The sequence below is a fragment of the Anser anser genome (assembly GCF_964211835.1).
Source record: "Anser anser genome assembly, chromosome: 20".
In the NCBI taxonomy this organism is placed as follows: domain Eukaryota; kingdom Metazoa; phylum Chordata; class Aves; order Anseriformes; family Anatidae; genus Anser; species Anser anser.
This window is the reverse complement of record NC_139741.1, coordinates 2114384-2130975: the sequence shown is the minus strand read 5'-3', so window position 1 is coordinate 2130975 and position 16592 is coordinate 2114384. Positions and strand designations below refer to the sequence as shown.

Genomic DNA, 16592 nt, shown 5'->3' with positions numbered 1-16592 from the left:
ACGAGCATTTACATCCCCTAGCCTGTTTTGTAATCTCTGACAGTGGAGAAGGGGCTACGCCGTGTCTCTTCCCCATAAGTATCACCAAGGAGTGGAATGAGCGTGAGTTGTAGTGGAGGGGCTGTTAAGAATTCAGACGTTGCTTTACACAGGGTGTTTATTTTGTGTGTTTTCTTCTAGTGATGATGAAATTCCCAGCAGTAGTGATGAAGAGCGAGTGGTGGAAGCTCAGGAGAAGAGGAGGCGCCCCCCCAAGCGAAAGCTGGCGATGGAGGACTACCCGGACTTCCTCGCCAAGCGGTATGCTGACTTCAGGACGTATCGGAACAGCATCCTGCAGAAGTGGCACGAGAAGACCAAGTTGGCATCTGGCAAAATGGGCAAGGCAAGTCTCCGTGTGTGCTGACGTGCTTGCCATTAGCAGAGGTTTGTGGCGCAGCAGTTAATTTGGAAGTCTTCTCTTATGGATATTCCAAGCTAGGCCAAGTGTTACAGCAGTAAGAATTAAATACACAGGTACATACTTTTCTCCAACCTTAGTGGAGTTTGGAACAAATCTTAGCCTTCAGATTTCAAAGATTTGTTTTGAGGGGATGGGCAGGAAATTTTTTTCTCAGGGGCAAATGGTTTCCCAAAGTTTTTTTACTGTCCTTTCATGTAGTATTGGTTTTCTCCCATCTCAGCTTCGCTGGTCTCTAGCAGCAAGAAAGCTCTTTGAAAATGCCGTGTTGCTGATCAGCAAGCCGCTGGTGTTTTACCACAGAACTAGTAGGGGTTTCTATGGCCCACCTTCTCCACAAAGCGTATACTTTAATACAATGGGTAATCATTTCACCCTAATATCCCAGGTCTCCTAGCGTCTGCAAGTTAATATGAATCATTGAGAAGTTCATCTGAACCAGAACGACAAAAGCATTTTATTAGGCCAGGCCTCGGATTGCCTCAGGTTGGGAAGGGAAGGAGAGAGAGAAACAAATAAAAAAATCCTAGCAAAAATCCTGCAACAAAGCCCAAACCCCCTCCTCTTGGAATGCTCTCTGCTTATCCACTGACATGGAAAGATAGAGGAACACTGCTGCCTTGAGGAAAAGCTTTCTGCATTATCTGACACTAGTTAATGTTGTTGCAGGGTTTCGGTGCCTTTGAGCGTTCAATCTTGACTCAGATTGATCATATTATGATGGACAAAGAGAGATTACTACGGCGGACACAGACCAAGCGATCAGTGTATAAAGTGCTGGGAAAGAAGGAACAGGAATCTCATCCGGTCCCTGAATCTTTGCCTGAAAATTCGGTAAGGGTATTTTGTTTATGTAACTCATCCTGTGGAAGCAGTGAAACTCTGCAAAACAATTAGCTCGAGCCTTTAGCAGGTAATATTCTTGTTTGGGAGAGATTTATGGAGGACCTATCTGAGTGTTGATTCGTGTAATGTAATGGCTAACAAAAAGATGTAGACATTTCAATTCCATTTTTATGGCGTTTGCATTATCTCCTGTGCCAGTTCCTGACAGGGGAAAACAATGTTTGGTCTGTGATTGTGCTGTAGGAACTGATGGTCACTAAATCAGCTTCTTGAGGCAGCAACTGCAAAACTTTGTTTTTACTCTGGAGTTTAGAGTCTTTAACCCAGAAAATCATACTGCATGTAACCTATGGAGTATGGTAGTGGTATGTCTGTTATTAATTTAGTATTTAAGAATGAATAAATACTCGATTCTGAGAGATCATGTAGAATTACTGCACTTGCAAGATATATTTTTGCCATTACATTAAAAATATCTGTAGTATTTTGCCAGAAAGACTTTGTATAGTCCTATTTATTTCCCAGTAAAGGTATCATAAATCTATTTTGACATTGGCAGCGTTTCTGCCTTGCCTTTAAATGTATTCCTAGTCCTTAAAAGCTTGTTATGATGGGAGCTTTTCTCCATTTTTTTGGATCTTCAAGTGTTTACAAGCTGCTACACATGAACTCATCAGAGTTGGGGACAGAAACACGCACGTGCGAGCCTTCAGTATTTCCTTTGTGCTTCTAGGAAGTCCTTCCTCAGACTGATTCCAACAGGCACCTGAAGGACATAGATGAGGAAATATTTGATGATGATGACTTCTACCACCAGGTAAGTGACCATAAATCTGTGTTGGTGTTATGGCTCCACTTTTTAACATTTACCAAACTAATGCAGTCAGTTCTGTGGTCTGCATTTCTCTGATCAGTGAAGCTCAGTCGTCTGTCGTAACATCTGAAGTCTCTGGAGATTCCTCCAAGGATTTCACTCTCCACTTTCAACGTAGGGCTGTGTGAGCAAGCAAATTTGTGTCGTGGATGTAAACTTAGAGCCATTACTGGAACTGCTGTGCTCAAGTGAGTCGGGGCTGCAGGATAAGGCCCGTGTCTGTAGTTCTCACTGGTGAGCATTGCTACACAAGGAAAAAAAATCACTGAATTCTCCAAAGGTGACCGTTTTTCTGTGGGTAGAGTCCAGTTATGAAAAATGATTCGAGTAGATTCTCAAAAGCACCTCAGTTACTCTCATCTCGACCTAAATCATCTCATCTACCTACAGGATGAAAAAAACTGCAGGGCTTCTGTAGCACTTTTCTTGGAGTTGTGCCAGGTTGGACTGGGGCCAGCTATTCTTTTTATTTGCAGAGTTCTTAGAAATGAGCAATCTGCACCAAGCGTGTGGAGGCTGAAGCTTAGGGAAACCTTGTGTTTGTAATTTATTTAATAAATGACAGTGCCAGCTTTATAAAATACTGAAATTGCCATATGCTGAGGAGTATGATTCACTGTAAGTCGTACCCCAGTGCATGAAAAACTAGCTTTGCTCTCATGATCTACGGAACATTTTAACTTCAGGACTAAACAAATACAATTATATCCTTAGAAAGGCAGAAATTTCTGATCTGAATAGTTATTAAAGTGGCGAGCAAAGTGTTTAGGCGGTGGAAAAGAGCTGTTGCCATGTGGCTGTGCTCTGATAACTGATCTAACCGGGAACATGCAAATACTTTCAAAATTTGGGATTTCGTGTTCAGAGCCAGGACTAAAGAAGAACAAAATGACACGTTAAGTTGGTGGTTCTTGTCTGTGTTTTATGGATAGGAAATGCAAGGAAATTCAATGCAGCCTTTTTTTCCCCTCCAACAAAGTTTTCAGCACTCTTCCAACTACTACTGTGGTTGAAATGTGAGAACATTTTGCAGTAGATCTCAACTAGTGTAGAATGAGGGCAATTCTAAAAACCTGTTGAGCGTTTCATGTTTGCGAGGGACCTACTCAGGGCAGGCTGCCTCAGGGCCCGGAAGGTATTCCACGCTAGCTGTTCTCCACATCTGTGCACTTCTTGTGAAACACCTCTGCCAGTATCGCAGTGAATCGAGCAGCGTTTCAGAGGTGAGCGAAGGTGTTGGCTTTATCTGCGTAGGCTTTAAAATGGAGACCGGAGAGTGCGTGGTGTTGGCAGCAGGGGCTGAAGAGACCAAATCTGTTACGCAGAGGGATAACACTGACCTAGAACGTGGGGGCCAAGTGGACCTGAAGCCCAGCTTTGACGTTCGAGTGGACCGTAAGAACACAGAACTAATTAAGGAAGTATAATAAAACAGTGAAGTGGTCAAGGAGAAATAGCTGTGATTGGCAGTCTTCGGACCTGTGCTTATTGGCCATGAAATGTTAAATTTTTTAAAGAAAAATAGCAATAGATGAATGGTCCATCTTCCTTTTTAATAACTTTAACTTCGATAAATCCTCACTTCAGAATTATGACTAGTCACAGCTTAGCTTTTCCCCTCACTGGTTAATTGGGGTGCTGGGGTTAATCTAAATTAAAACTTAAACTAATAGAGGTCATTGAGGGAAGAGAATCACCTGAGTAAAACAAATGGCTCTGCCAGGCACAACTGTGTCTTGGCCATTTCCCAAGAGGGAAGTGGCAGCAAATTGGAGTTGTTTCAGCATTCGGGAGAGGTGAAGGATGGGTGACACTGGCTTAATGTGCGGCACCTCCGGAAACATTCCAGATTGCATTCCTTGCTGTACCAACTGCTGCCTCCCGCGCGCGCTGAATAGGAGCAGGACCAGCCAACAACATCTGGCAGCACAGCAAGGAATGGGTGCAACTTTCGAAACCCCATAGACTCTAAATATGGTGCTTAGCCTGGTGGAGGCTTTAATCACTTACTACACTTTGGCAGCGGGCTACGACAGCTTATCCTAGCCTCGTACATCACGCACAGACATCTGCTGAGCTGCGAGGCAGCTACACATTCATTTTCCTTTCTTGCCTTTTTTTTTTTTTCCTTCCCCGTCCCTCCCTCCCTTCCACCCTTCTCCTCTCCTCCCGTCCCCAATATGCTTCTTGGGAGAGATGATCTGTAAAGATTACTGCTTCATTGTGTGCAAGCAATTGTGGGGATGCCAGCCCCTTGACAGACACCGCGCAGCACCTGTTCCACTGACCTGGTTAATTTCTTCTGTTGAGTGGGATTTGGCAGAGATTGGAGCTGAAGCCAATTCAGTGATAAGGCTAAAGAAAATGGCTGTATGTTTTCTGTCACCTCCCAATTAAATTGGTTTCATAAAGTGCTTTCCTTTATTTGTCAGGGTGGTAAGCTGAAGCTGAACATTGCATTCAAAGAGGGTAGAGTGCATTACAATGGAGCGCTGACAATACGGAGAATGTGTTTTCTTTCACATGGGTCATAACTATGCAGTGCTTTTGTGTGTGCGGGTGTGTGTGTGCATGCATGTGTGTACACGTATAAATAAAATGTAGAAGGGGAACTCGTTCTTCAGGAGCAATCAGCAGCAATGGCTCTGATTGCTGGAGCTAAGGTGCTCAGAAACTGCGTAATCCTTATCGCAAAGACTATGCGTACATTTCAGTGGGTGCTTTTTTCTTTGTATTTGCATTTAGGTACGGACTTGCTTAGCATTGCTTTAATTTTTCTGAAAAACACTTTATAATCGTTAATTTTGATTACTATTTATTATTGAATAGTATGATCTGTTAAAGGTAAAAATTTGGATAAAGGGCACGAGACACCAACTTTCGGTATATTTCAGTGTGAAATTAAGTAATTAAAAATGAACGAGATCTGATAAATGTGCACATGTTAATTAAAGTAGCTCTACTGTTGTGTTAGAGATTATAATCCAGAGCTCTGTAATCAGAGGGAAGCCAGAATTTTCTTGACTAGGTCTGGTGCTTGCTGGAATTCACCACGTGGGGCTGGTGGAATTTTACAGTGGTTCTGGATTTAACTCTATTCTATTTTACAGTGGTTCAGGGTTTAACTCTGTTCTCACGGCTCATCCCACTTCATCTTTCCTCACATTCCTCAGTTGTTTTAGAAGCAGTTACAAGGGTTCTTGTGGTGGCCCCTGTGGAAAGGTAATACATGGCCAAACGGAATAATGCAAGTGCAACATTTTTAATGTAGGTTGCACTGGATGAGCGTAGTTAAATTGTTTCAAAAAGATCCTCATTAGTGACAGCAGTGGGAGGCTGAACCCCATTTCCTTTTCTTCTAAACTGTCGGGCATACATGGTTTTCAGGAAGGAAAAAGGCTAAATTTTCAGAAGTCATATTTATGTAGAATTCTTTACAGCTGATATTGCAGCATTAAGACTTAAAATTCCAGTCTGCTACCCGAGAGCTGCTGGTCTGCCATGCTACAGTGGAGATTTTATTATTAGTTTGAAATACCCTAGTAAAGGAGAGTGGAAATTGGTTTATTTCCAACAGGAATTAGGTTAGTGTTCATATGCGAAGCGTTCCACTGGTCGCAGCTCTTCCCAGAAAAAAAGTTCATCACCGATGGCAGCAGGTATGCCCAAAGAGAATTAGGAATATGCATAATCCCTGCTCCCTCCTCCCCCTGGTTTTGTTGTGTTGTATGTCACCGCTTTTTATAATGCCATCAGTCATGTCTGTGATGGCCGCAACTTCCAGAAGCTGGGCAGAGCTGGAGCGGATGGGGACTTGGAGTCTTCCAGCAGCGGTGGCAGCAGCCTGTGGGGCAGGGCTGGCGCGGCGCTGGGGAGGACTGCCTTTCTTCAGCTGCTGCCTGGTGCGGAAATGAACTCTTGGTGTCTGGGATTTGCTCCCGGGGTGGGTGAGCTTACGTAGTGAGAAGAGTCTTGCTCCGTTCCTTGTTTATACCGTGATTATTTAGGAAGAGAGCTGATGTTGTAGAAAACTCTGATACGAGGCCTTGTAACTTTATTTTTGTTCCTTGTAGGGTGGCGCTGTATGTGCCTGCCCACTTTTCACACTCTCTGTGAAAGATGGGGTTTTCCAAAGTGAGGGAGAGATCTGGCTAACTTTCTTTTTCCCAATTTAGCCTTCAGAATTCCTCCTTTAATCTGCGTGACCACAAAATAAATCTCTGACTCTCTTGCTTAGATACTTGTAGCTCAATTTGTTTCTCTGCTGGGCTGTACATCTTCCCAAGTCACAGCTTTTTAAAATTCTTGACATCCCTGAGTCCCAACCAAGAGTAGGCCTAAAGCAGTTGCTGGGCACATACTGTGTTTTTCTCTCTCGGGTATTTGATAATGCCATAAACAAGTAATTACTAATCTAGTGAACTATTAAAAGTCGATACTGGTGAAGAATAGAGAGAAGACTGGCTTTCTGACAAGCTGGTTTACCTTAATTAAACTGGTGAGTGATTAATATGGACAGCTGATCTTGTGTCTTTAATTAGATGCATTTAGAGTTTTGTGTGAGTAAGAGATGTCTCGAACCATCCCACAGGTTAATGGCAATACAATACTCTTATCACAGGCATGTATCTTTCAAATGGCTGGGTAGATGGTTAATAACACGTTTTAAAGCTTGATTTGAAACGTCTCTTAATGGGATATCAGAAAATACGCAAGTCAATGCCTATTTTATACAAAGCTGAATTTCAATAAAATATTTTTTAAAAAGTGACTGTCCAGTGATTTCACCTCGCAGGTTAGATTTTTACATTATAAGTAGATTACAGGAAATTATATATCAAAAAGTGTTTTGGGGAGGATTTAAGAATGCAGTTTGAGATGCAGTACAAATTTCCTCTGGCACTGCTAGAAATCCGAATGGTGTTAAGCTGCTAATATGTGGCAGCTCGAAAGAGGAAAAGAAACGTCTTGTTTCTGTGTCAAAGCAGAATAAAGTGTAAAATCTAAAGAGACTTGAAACAGAAGCAACCTTTTCATTGTTTATGCTGTTTACAATAATTGTACAGTGTATATGTATGAAAAAGAAGGAAAAAATGACGTGATTTATCATGTCTGTCCAAAGAATAAAGAAGAGAAAAAATAAATCATAAAGTATTGAAATTACACTGATAAAATGCAGCTCTGACAACTTTCTGTTCAGCAGTGGAGTGACTTTGCACTTTTACCACTAAAGAGGAAAAGCAGTTGGTGTTTGTATTCTTATTTCTTCACTTGGACTTGGCAACCTGTGCTCAGCTTCTGTTTTGATTTCCTACAGTGATTTTGTTAAAAAAAAAAAACACTGATTTTTAAAAATGATTAGAAGATAACTTAATGATAACACATTTTTTCAATGTGACATGTAACGTTGCAGCTCTCTGAGACAGGCTGAAGGTAATTTGCCTGAGCTTTTGAAAGGATTTTGTGTTAAAAGACATCAGGGCGCTGTGAGTAGACCTTCATGCCACAATAATTGTTTGGTTATTGTCTCCAGTTACAGATGCACACTTAGCTAGAAAAGCCCACAGAGGTAATTTGCAAATATTTTAGAGTTCCTCACTAATAAACAGAGTGGTTTTTTTAGCCAGGGGAGTGACAGTGCTCTAATAAAGGTGAGCGGCTGCTGGTAAACCTGTAGGCTGGGTTTCTCACGTTTTCTCCTTGTTTCTAAATCCCCGTATAGTTGCATCTTTTTTTGTTTCTCTTGCTTTCAACAAACGACCAAGCTGGCAGAAGCTGTACAAGGTTCTGCTTTCCCGTTGCTCTGCACAGTTGTTTTAAAAAGAACATTGTTGGCCCCTCGTTTGATATTACTGGTGTGGGGAGCCCAGCGGGGCTGCTGTGACTTCCTCGTACAGCAGCCGGCACAACGACCGGGCTGAGACCACGTCTCACCTCCCCTCGTACCTGACTCAGTGAATTCAAAGCCGGCGGCGCCACTTGCGAGACAGAGCAGGTGGCTTTGATGCACGGTAGCAGAAATGACCCGTGCCTTTACTGGCTTCTCTGAAGACTTGAATAACATCAGAGAAAAAGTGTTTCTTTTGTTCCGGTTATATTTCTAAGGTTTGTGAACTAAACTGTTTCCTGTGATGCAGAATAGATCAACTTTTGCAAAATATTAATTTGAACTGGTCTGTGAGGGCAAAGAAAAGTCTCTTCTGTCACGAGGCATATTTCAGCTATACTTAGCTCTTTGTCTCAACTGGAAATTCTTAGGGGTCTGCAAATCAGAAAGGTCAGCAACTGTAGTATTAGAAACACTGATAGATAGTGCATGAAAATGAGACCTAACCTCTAAAATGAAAATTGACCTCTAAAATGAGAAATGAATCTCTATTACCCTTGAACAACACCCTCATGGCATTGCTAAATCCCTCCAATTTTGTGCGATGTACTGCATCTCTTAACTAGCAGAGAAAGGGAGGCCCTTTAAGGTGAATTCTTTAGAAAGCACACATCAGTGACTCCAGTGTAAATTTTAACAATGGCTTTGGTGTCAGCGCAGGTGGGTGAATACAAGCTGCTTGTGAAGCTTTCGCCTTCGGTCACATCCTGTGGGTACGTGGCGTTGCTCTTTGTTAGCAGGTGCAGATGTTAATTCCTCTCGGGTGCTCCGAACACAGGAGGGCGAGTCAGTTCTGCTCCTGGCCCAGCGCTAGCGCTGCCTGTGGCCTTTGGCAAGCCACGCAACGTGTGTGCTTTTCTTTACGTGTGTGACAGGTAGACCCTGGTTTTGACCAGGGAGTCTGATTTGCTCGGGTTTAATAGGATTTGCAAGTGCTTGTTGATACCTGAATAAAAATTTTCTCTGATGCAAAGCTTTGAGTTCGGAAACGCGCGCACGCACTCATGGCAAGCATTGCCCTGTCATTCCCGAGACAAACAAAACTCACACAAGCAGCTTTCTTTGCTTTCTTCCACTTACCGCTGCCCCTTGTCCACTTTGCCCATAGTTTATTCTCCTGGTTCCTGCTTTTTGGAGCTGGTAGTGGAGCTGCAGGCCTCCGGGTCTGCAGGTAGGCAGTTGTGTTTGTTTGCATGGCAGAGTGAGCTGGGGTTTCTGAAGTTCCCGCAAGATGTGAAGAGGTGAAGGAGGGAAAGCAAAAAAGGGATACGTTTCAAAACACAGCCTTTTGATGCTGAAATTGCCTAACTCCAAACTCTGTCTTCACACATCAGGGCTTAATTCTGATAGTGATTTACTTACACTTCCTAGTTAATAATTAGACATTGGGAGACACCATATATCACTCCTAATGGAATATATGGGGTCTGATGAGAGTTTTCTGTTTTGACTAATAAATTTAAACCAGAATCGCCAAGCTTAATGAAATATTACAGCTTCGGAAGTGTTTTAAGTCTTGTGCTGTGAAAACAGTGTTACTTTATTCAGTAAATGAATTTATCATTCATTCTGTATCCTGAGCCCTAGCTGGCTCTGGAGCATGGGCTGAGTGCAAGACGCTGAACTAGAAAGCGGAAAAACTAATCAAATCCTTAAAGACCAAAGGCAGCGAGGCAGGTCTAGACTGACTTTTTCAACGGTAGCCTCTGGCTACATCCACTTTTATTTTAGTAACCATTGTTAGCGTGATTTATAACTTTAGCTTTAAGACGTACGCTATTTAGATGTAGTAAGATGCTTCGCAGCTTTTATTTCTCTTTCCTAATTTCCCCCTTCTCCCTGCTCTTTTTTAATTCCCCCTCATCCCTGTCTTCCTTCCCTCCCCCCAGCAGTGTCCCCAGTCTTGCAGGTGACGCCGCGTTGAAAGAACATTTCCCTGCCGGCCCCAAGGTCAGCAAGGCAGAGTCTGCCCCAGCTGCGGCTGATGTGCTGCTGGCCTGCTCAGTGCCGAGGAGACGACTGTGTGCAGGGCTTCGCCTCCTGCTGGTGCACAAAGCTCTCCCCTGCTAGCTCGGGTGAGAGGATGCTCTGAGCACAGAGGATGTGTCCCCAGCGAGTAACGGGACCGTGCTGTTGCCCTGCCAAGCAGCACACAGCTCAGCACCTCGCAGAGCTGTGGGCAGAGCTGTAAGACCTGGCTGCCACCGCAGAAGGCGTCCTGCTGCTTAGCCGAGAGTGTCAGGACGTGCATGGTGCCGTGTTCTGTGCCTCGGCCGCTGCCATCACAGCTCAGCAGTTTTCTCCGTGCATTGCGCCAAGGAAGCAAGATAAGAGGTGCCAGTAAACACATCTTATTGCCGGTACAGGAAGAAACACTAAAATGTAGCAGCACCATTTCTGGCTGCTGTTAAAACCCTCCCTCCCACCTTGCTTTTGACAGCATATTGACTAGAAACCAAGATCCCATTTCTGCTTAGCCTTAAGGGCAGCTGTTTACAGAGTAGCAGTGTTACATAGGTTTACTGTGTCGTATGTCTGTGTAACACTGGATTTGGATCTTGTATTTAGCTGCCAGAAGTGACTGTGATGAAGTGGGAGAGATAAACTGATAGATTGTGTGCCAGAAAGATGTTGGGAATCAATCAGATAAACAGGGCAGAGAAATAGCTTGCTGTTTTCTAGTGATAATAAACCAGAGGCCTCTGTTCCTGGAATTCTTAAATGTAATTTCTGTAGTAATAATCTCCAAAAATAGGCAAATAGAGGGGGAAAAAAAAGTAGTGGCAGTATTTTAATTGTGCTTGAATTGTTCTTTTTTTTTAATACGATGTAAGCCTTGAAGGCAGGGGAAGATGTGGACAGGAATAAACATTTACTCTGTTGCTTGATTGTCTTCCATTTAAAAACAAAAAAAGGTTGTAAAATGACAACCATCTGCTTTTAAATGGCATTTTTTTTGGCCTTTCCCCCTCAGTCCAGCAGCGTACAGAAGCCAGAGCAGTGTGCGAGCTCCTCTGGCTGTGCGGTGCCTGGGGCAGCCCCAGGGACCAGCTGTGCCCGGCGGGGGCCGCGGCGGTGCCCTGGAGGCCACCCGAAGGCTGCTCCAAGCACAGTGGGGCCCCGAGGTGAGCTCTGCTCAGAAACGCTGCCGTCTCACTGAGCGGGTGTCTCCTCCACATCCCCTGCTGCCAGCTGATGCCGGCTTCTTCCTTGTCCTCTTGCCTTGGCTGCGCGTGCTTCGGCCAGGTGTGAAGGCAACAGCCAGGAGCCGGCTGCTCCCCCAGCCTTACGTCCTGGGACTGTTGCTGTGCCCTGACTGACCATCGCACACCAGCACTCCTGCTTGAGCAAAAATACAGGGTAGAAGAAAAGCACTGTTCATCCTTTCTTGGCCAACAAGTCTGTAGAATTGACTGGACTCCCGTATTTCCAGGTCTGTGTCTGAGCTGAGGCAGTAACTTCACTTGTCAGGGCATCCAGAAAGAGGTCCATGCACCTCAGTTTTGCAGGGTTCGTTTCTGTTCTCTGCAGTAATGTGTGATACCCACGGCACAGCACCTTCAAGCTCCAGTGAGTGGTGATAAACACCCAGCCCCGGTCAAGTGTCCAGAAAGGCTGTTCACAAGGGTCTCTGGCTGCAGGAAGCACAAAGGACAAAACCTAACCCTCAGGACATGAAAAGAAATAGAAAAACCTGCTTGAGCATTCCTGCTCTGGCTGTAAAAATTATTTTGCTGTGCTGTTCCTCAGAGCCAGCATTACTGCCTGGCAGCGCTTGGCGTCTGTTTTGTGGAGGCTCGTGGGGCAGAGATCTTCCTGCAGATCTTCCAGTGCCACACTTCTTGTCAGGAGGAGCTGGGTACGCAACAGCCTGTGGAAGTTCAGGCTTTTTTCATCCTTCCAAAAGCCCAGCGAACGGTAACAATCCCTGAAATACCAGCGGGATTCCTCATTGTGCTCCTCGGGGAGAGGAGCGACTGTCTCCTGTCAGGCTCAGCTGCTGACTGAGGAGCAGGGACCAGACCCACGCCTGCCTGTTTCTGCAGCACCCCCCGGCTCCTCATGCATTTGCACTCTGTGGCGTTGTACAGTTTGCTCTGGGCTCCTGCGACCAGCAGTTACTGAATGGTCGGCTAGAGGTGGCTTTGCAGTGCCACCGTTCCAGTCCTTTGCCCTTGCTTGATGACCTTTAGGCCATCGGTTTGCTTTGCCCATGCAGGGCTCCTTGTGCTTGGCCATGGTGTTCCTAAATTGTGCCCCTCTGGCTTGGCAGAACCTTTTAGATGCTCTTCAGACGAATTATATGCTAAACGTCACCTAAATAAACCGTAATATGTCGAGGGGAAGACTCCTAGTCCTAGATCCATCTGAAATGAGCTTTGTACAGAAACTCTTCTGTTTGCCTCCAGCATTATGCTCCAGTCACGTGCACTGCGGGGACTGTTTGGAAGATAACTGCTTTATCCCTTGGAAAACTCTTTTGGGGAGAGGAAATGTTGAAAGGCTTTAGTTCTTGGCATGCCATTTTCTAGAGAGTTTCAAGAAATGAGGCATGCAGATTCCCTTGGGAACTTGGCACCTAATTTCTTAAGTTTACCGAGAAACATGTGAACCTGTTTGCATTAACTTGTCTTTATTGTGCTTTTAAATGGAATTTTTGTCTCTCTTGTAGCTCCTTCGAGAATTTATAGAGCGTAAAACCAGTTCGCTGGACCCCAACGATCAAGTAGCGATGGGCAGGTGAGTAGGAAGCTGTCTGCAGCATCACTAGCTTCTCCCCAGCGCTGCAGCACAGTCCAGGAGTGCAGAACTACTTGTGAGCTTCCAGTCCTGCCCGTTGTAGACGGCAAAATTGTGAGTGACTGTGGAGAAAGCTTCTAGGTTTAATACAGTGCATTGCCCTGAGGATACTTTGCAGCCATAAAAGGCTTGTACCAGGCCTTGGATACCTCTGTCACAGTGGTTCATGTAGCACAGAGGATGCGTAGAGGAGTGTCTTGTCCTATCCTGCCTGACAAGAGGGAACTAGACGAAGCGACTGTCCGCTGCTGAAGCTGGGCATTTTCTCATTACGAGCTCTGATTTGCCATCCTTTTAGAGGAGTGAGCCGTCTGTAGTGAGATCAGTTAAAAATGAGTCCTGTGTATGCTCTTTCCTGCTGTAAAAAAAGACACTGTTAGATTAGAACAGTGTCAGGGAATGTTGCCCGCATGCCAGAAGTAAAATATCATTCCATGCGGGGAAGTTTGTATTCCTCAGTTTAATTCTGTGCTTAGAAAACAGGGAACATTTCAAATACTGCCTAATAAACAGTATACATTTAAATAGCCCTGGGCTATAATTGAAAATAACGTAAAAGCACAGGAAGGTTGGAGATGCTGGAATAGGGCTCTCCGCTGAAAAAGGACTTAAGGGGGTGTGTGTATGGGGAGGGGAAGAAAATTCATTAGGAAATTTTGTGTAAGTAAAATAACTTTTATCCTTGTAAAATACTATCCAAATTTTAGTGCAACATGTCAAATATATTTTGTATATGTCTGGAATATTATGGAAAGCTATTCACTATAATTTAACATGATATAGACAAAATTACATTTAAGTGGTGATTACATTGTACATTTATCTGACTTTACAATAAAATAGATTACAGTAATTAAGATTATATTAAGATTGCAGTAATTGGATTTTGCTAGATTTTTTCCCCTGATGTCAAGTTTTCATTGTATAAATTAGGTAAGATGATGCTCATTTTCGTAAAAAAATATTTATAACTTGTAGAAGTTTTTCCCTACTGAAAACTTCTTTGACTTGATGAGATTCTGTCTGAGGACTTGAGCCTTCCCTTCTACATACTGCTGGGGATCAGACAGCACGTTCTGAAAGTGGGTTTTGCCTTTCTTTTGTAGTTCTGCTTAGTCATAGGTGGAGCATTATGGAGGACTTCTTGCTAGATTTGCCAGGTTTAATAGTCAGAGAGGGTGGGGAGACATACTTGCTTGTAATTTTTTATATGCTTTGCAGAACTGAGGGAGGAAATAAATTCAGAGCATCTACTGCACTGTAGCACTTCTGTTCATGAAGTTAGCATAGCCTATCTCACTTAAAGGATCAGTTTAGAGTGTGTCAGACCGTCTGTACTGTTTGGGGCTTTCTATGTGCAAAGTAGAAATCATTCTAACAATCAATGCCAAAACAAAAAAGGAGTACCCGTAAAGATAATTTTCACAGATTTTAGCATTTATATTTGGTAAAGATTTTCTTTTTAATCCTAAAGATCCCTTAAAAAAAAACAGTTATCAAGAAAGAATAAAAAAATGGAGCCAGTCTTGTGGTCTCCGTGGATTTCCCTGCAGATGAAGAATTCGCACCGAACAGTGATCGTCTCATTGGGATCATCAGGTCTGGCCTATGAGTCCTTTTGTGGCTGGCATGAGGAGAAATGCTTGCTGTTTCAAAGCTGTGTCCTTGGAGTGAAGCAGTGGCACAGGCATTTGAAGTTTCATACTTCTTTTCCTGAGGTTCTGATCTCCTTCGCTTTTGTACATGCATTGGGTAAAAGGGCTGGAACGGGCTTCGGACCCCAGTATAGCTAACGCTTCTTTGCTTCGTGGTTCTAAAAATGGTGTAACTGTCATTTTGCATTCCTCAGGCAATGGCTGGCCATCCAGAAGTTACGGAGCAAAATAAAGAAGAAAGTGGACAGAAAAGCCAGTAAAGGAAGGAAAATCCGGTGGGTGACAGCTCCTGCAAGCAACCGAAAGTTGTGATTTTGCCAAATCAATTGTGACTGCCCTGGTTTGGCTGCAGGGTGCATTGGTAGGCCTATTTGCCCCCTTCAGGGCAAGCTGCCTTGCTCTGGGACATCCACTGTGGAATCTTCATGTTCTTTGAGCCTAGAATAAGGGGTCACTTGGAGGCAACCTCTGAGCGCTGCCCAGATCAGTCTTAGCACGAGTGTTCCTTGGCCTCAGAGGGCACTGGAGACTGGTGTTCAAATGCCCCTAAGTGATTTGGGGTCATGATTTCTGGTGAAAGCCAATAAGCACCTCTTGTGCAATATACATATAGCTGACTAAAGTACAGATAGCAGCTTCAGGGGAAGATTTGTAGAAGTGCCCAAGTGAGGTACGTGCCTATTTCCCACGCATTGTCATTTGCAACTTGGTGTCTAACCTCTGTTTGTTTTTAAGTCACATCAGAGCTTTCTTTAGCATCACAGCGTTTCGCATTCTGATTCCTGGGTCACTAATTCAGGTTGATCTCTCTGACTGTGTTTCCAGTGGAAGAATTGTCCACGCTGTAGAGTGGAAAAGGAAGCAATCTGGAGAAGATAGTTTTTGCTGGTTTTTTTTTTCCCCTTTGCAGAGCAGATATATTAGCCTCCCTGAGTTTAGCATGACTGCATGATTTGTAGTGGAGGAGGTGTTTGTGGCAGGGAGGCACGCTGAAAAGCTGCACCGCTTCCTGAAAAAATCCGCAACATTAACCATCCTTTTGTGAGTAAACTATAAATCGTGAGTTTAGATGGCATCTGATAGAAAGTCAGTGGAGTCAGTCTGGGTCAGGCCTGGCATAGCAATTTTTAAGATAGATGTCATAAGATAATTTATTAAAAGAGGGAAGAGCTACTTTGTTGGCCTGAAAAGCCTATAATTATTGACTATCAATATTCTTTTCTGTCAGCATCACACATAATTGGATATATTCATGATTCAGTCAAAACTACTGACAACATCACACAACTGAGTCAGACTCATAAACCTCTAGGAATAATGGGGAAGTCTCTCATTGTGTGCAATCTGTGCGCTTCAGCATTCCTGAGAGATCAGCTATCTTGCCAAGTCAATTGCCTCTTAGATCTTAGGTGCCCTTTTTTTTCTTTGCTAAATAAAAGTTGCACTGACCCCTCAGGAAAAATATCAATAAAAGAAAAAAATGTGTCATTGTCTGGTTTTAGGATTAACATGCAGTTAAGCTCCAGCATCTTTTCAGAATCGTCCAAAAGAGCCCAAATTGGTGTTTTTAAATAGTTGGTTCTTCCACTGAAAGACCGTGTGTCACCCCAAGCAGTTTGTCTGTCTCATGTTCTTTTTTTCCCCTAAAATCAGTGGTGCTTAGATTTGTTTTCGTGGAGAACTTTGAGATCCCGGAGAGCAAAGTATCAAATGCTAAATTTTACCTGTCTCAGTAATTCTTTCTTTTTAGCAATCCTTTAGCAAACCTTCAATATTAGAGCGCGTTTGGGTGAAATGTGCTGGTTCGTTATAGGGTCTGAGGATCTCCAAGTGCTTTCAAAAGCAGTTGACCTTGTGCTTGACGTGAGGACCTGTTCCCTTCATAGATGGAGAAGTTGAGGCATGAAGAGGAGAAGTGAGCCCTTCCAAAAACTGCAGAGTTGAGCTTAAGAAACCAGGTGCCCAGACCTCTGCTGTCCCTTGCTAGGACATGCCTTGTCTTGAGGTAGATGTGGAGCAGCGATGTGTGCACACCTACTGTTCTTGTCAGTGCTGCCTGTGCTGCAGCAG

General features: G+C 43.9%; 1 protein-coding gene across 5 annotated transcripts in view; it reads left to right on the top strand.

Moving 5' to 3' along the window:
- The window catches only part of AATF (apoptosis antagonizing transcription factor), a 52635-nt gene that overhangs the window by 18939 nt on the left and 17104 nt on the right, over nucleotides 1-16592 (top strand). For 3 of the 5 annotated variants that reach the window (XM_083806782.1, XM_083806783.1, XM_083806784.1), the window contains exons 6-10: nucleotides 181-385; nucleotides 1130-1294; nucleotides 2040-2123; nucleotides 12740-12807; nucleotides 14717-14797. In XM_083806782.1, the coding sequence (XP_083662908.1) occupies nucleotides 181-385; nucleotides 1130-1294; nucleotides 2040-2123; nucleotides 12740-12807; nucleotides 14717-14797 (603 nt within the window). The other 2 variants (XM_083806786.1, XM_083806785.1) reach the window with 2 other exon arrangements.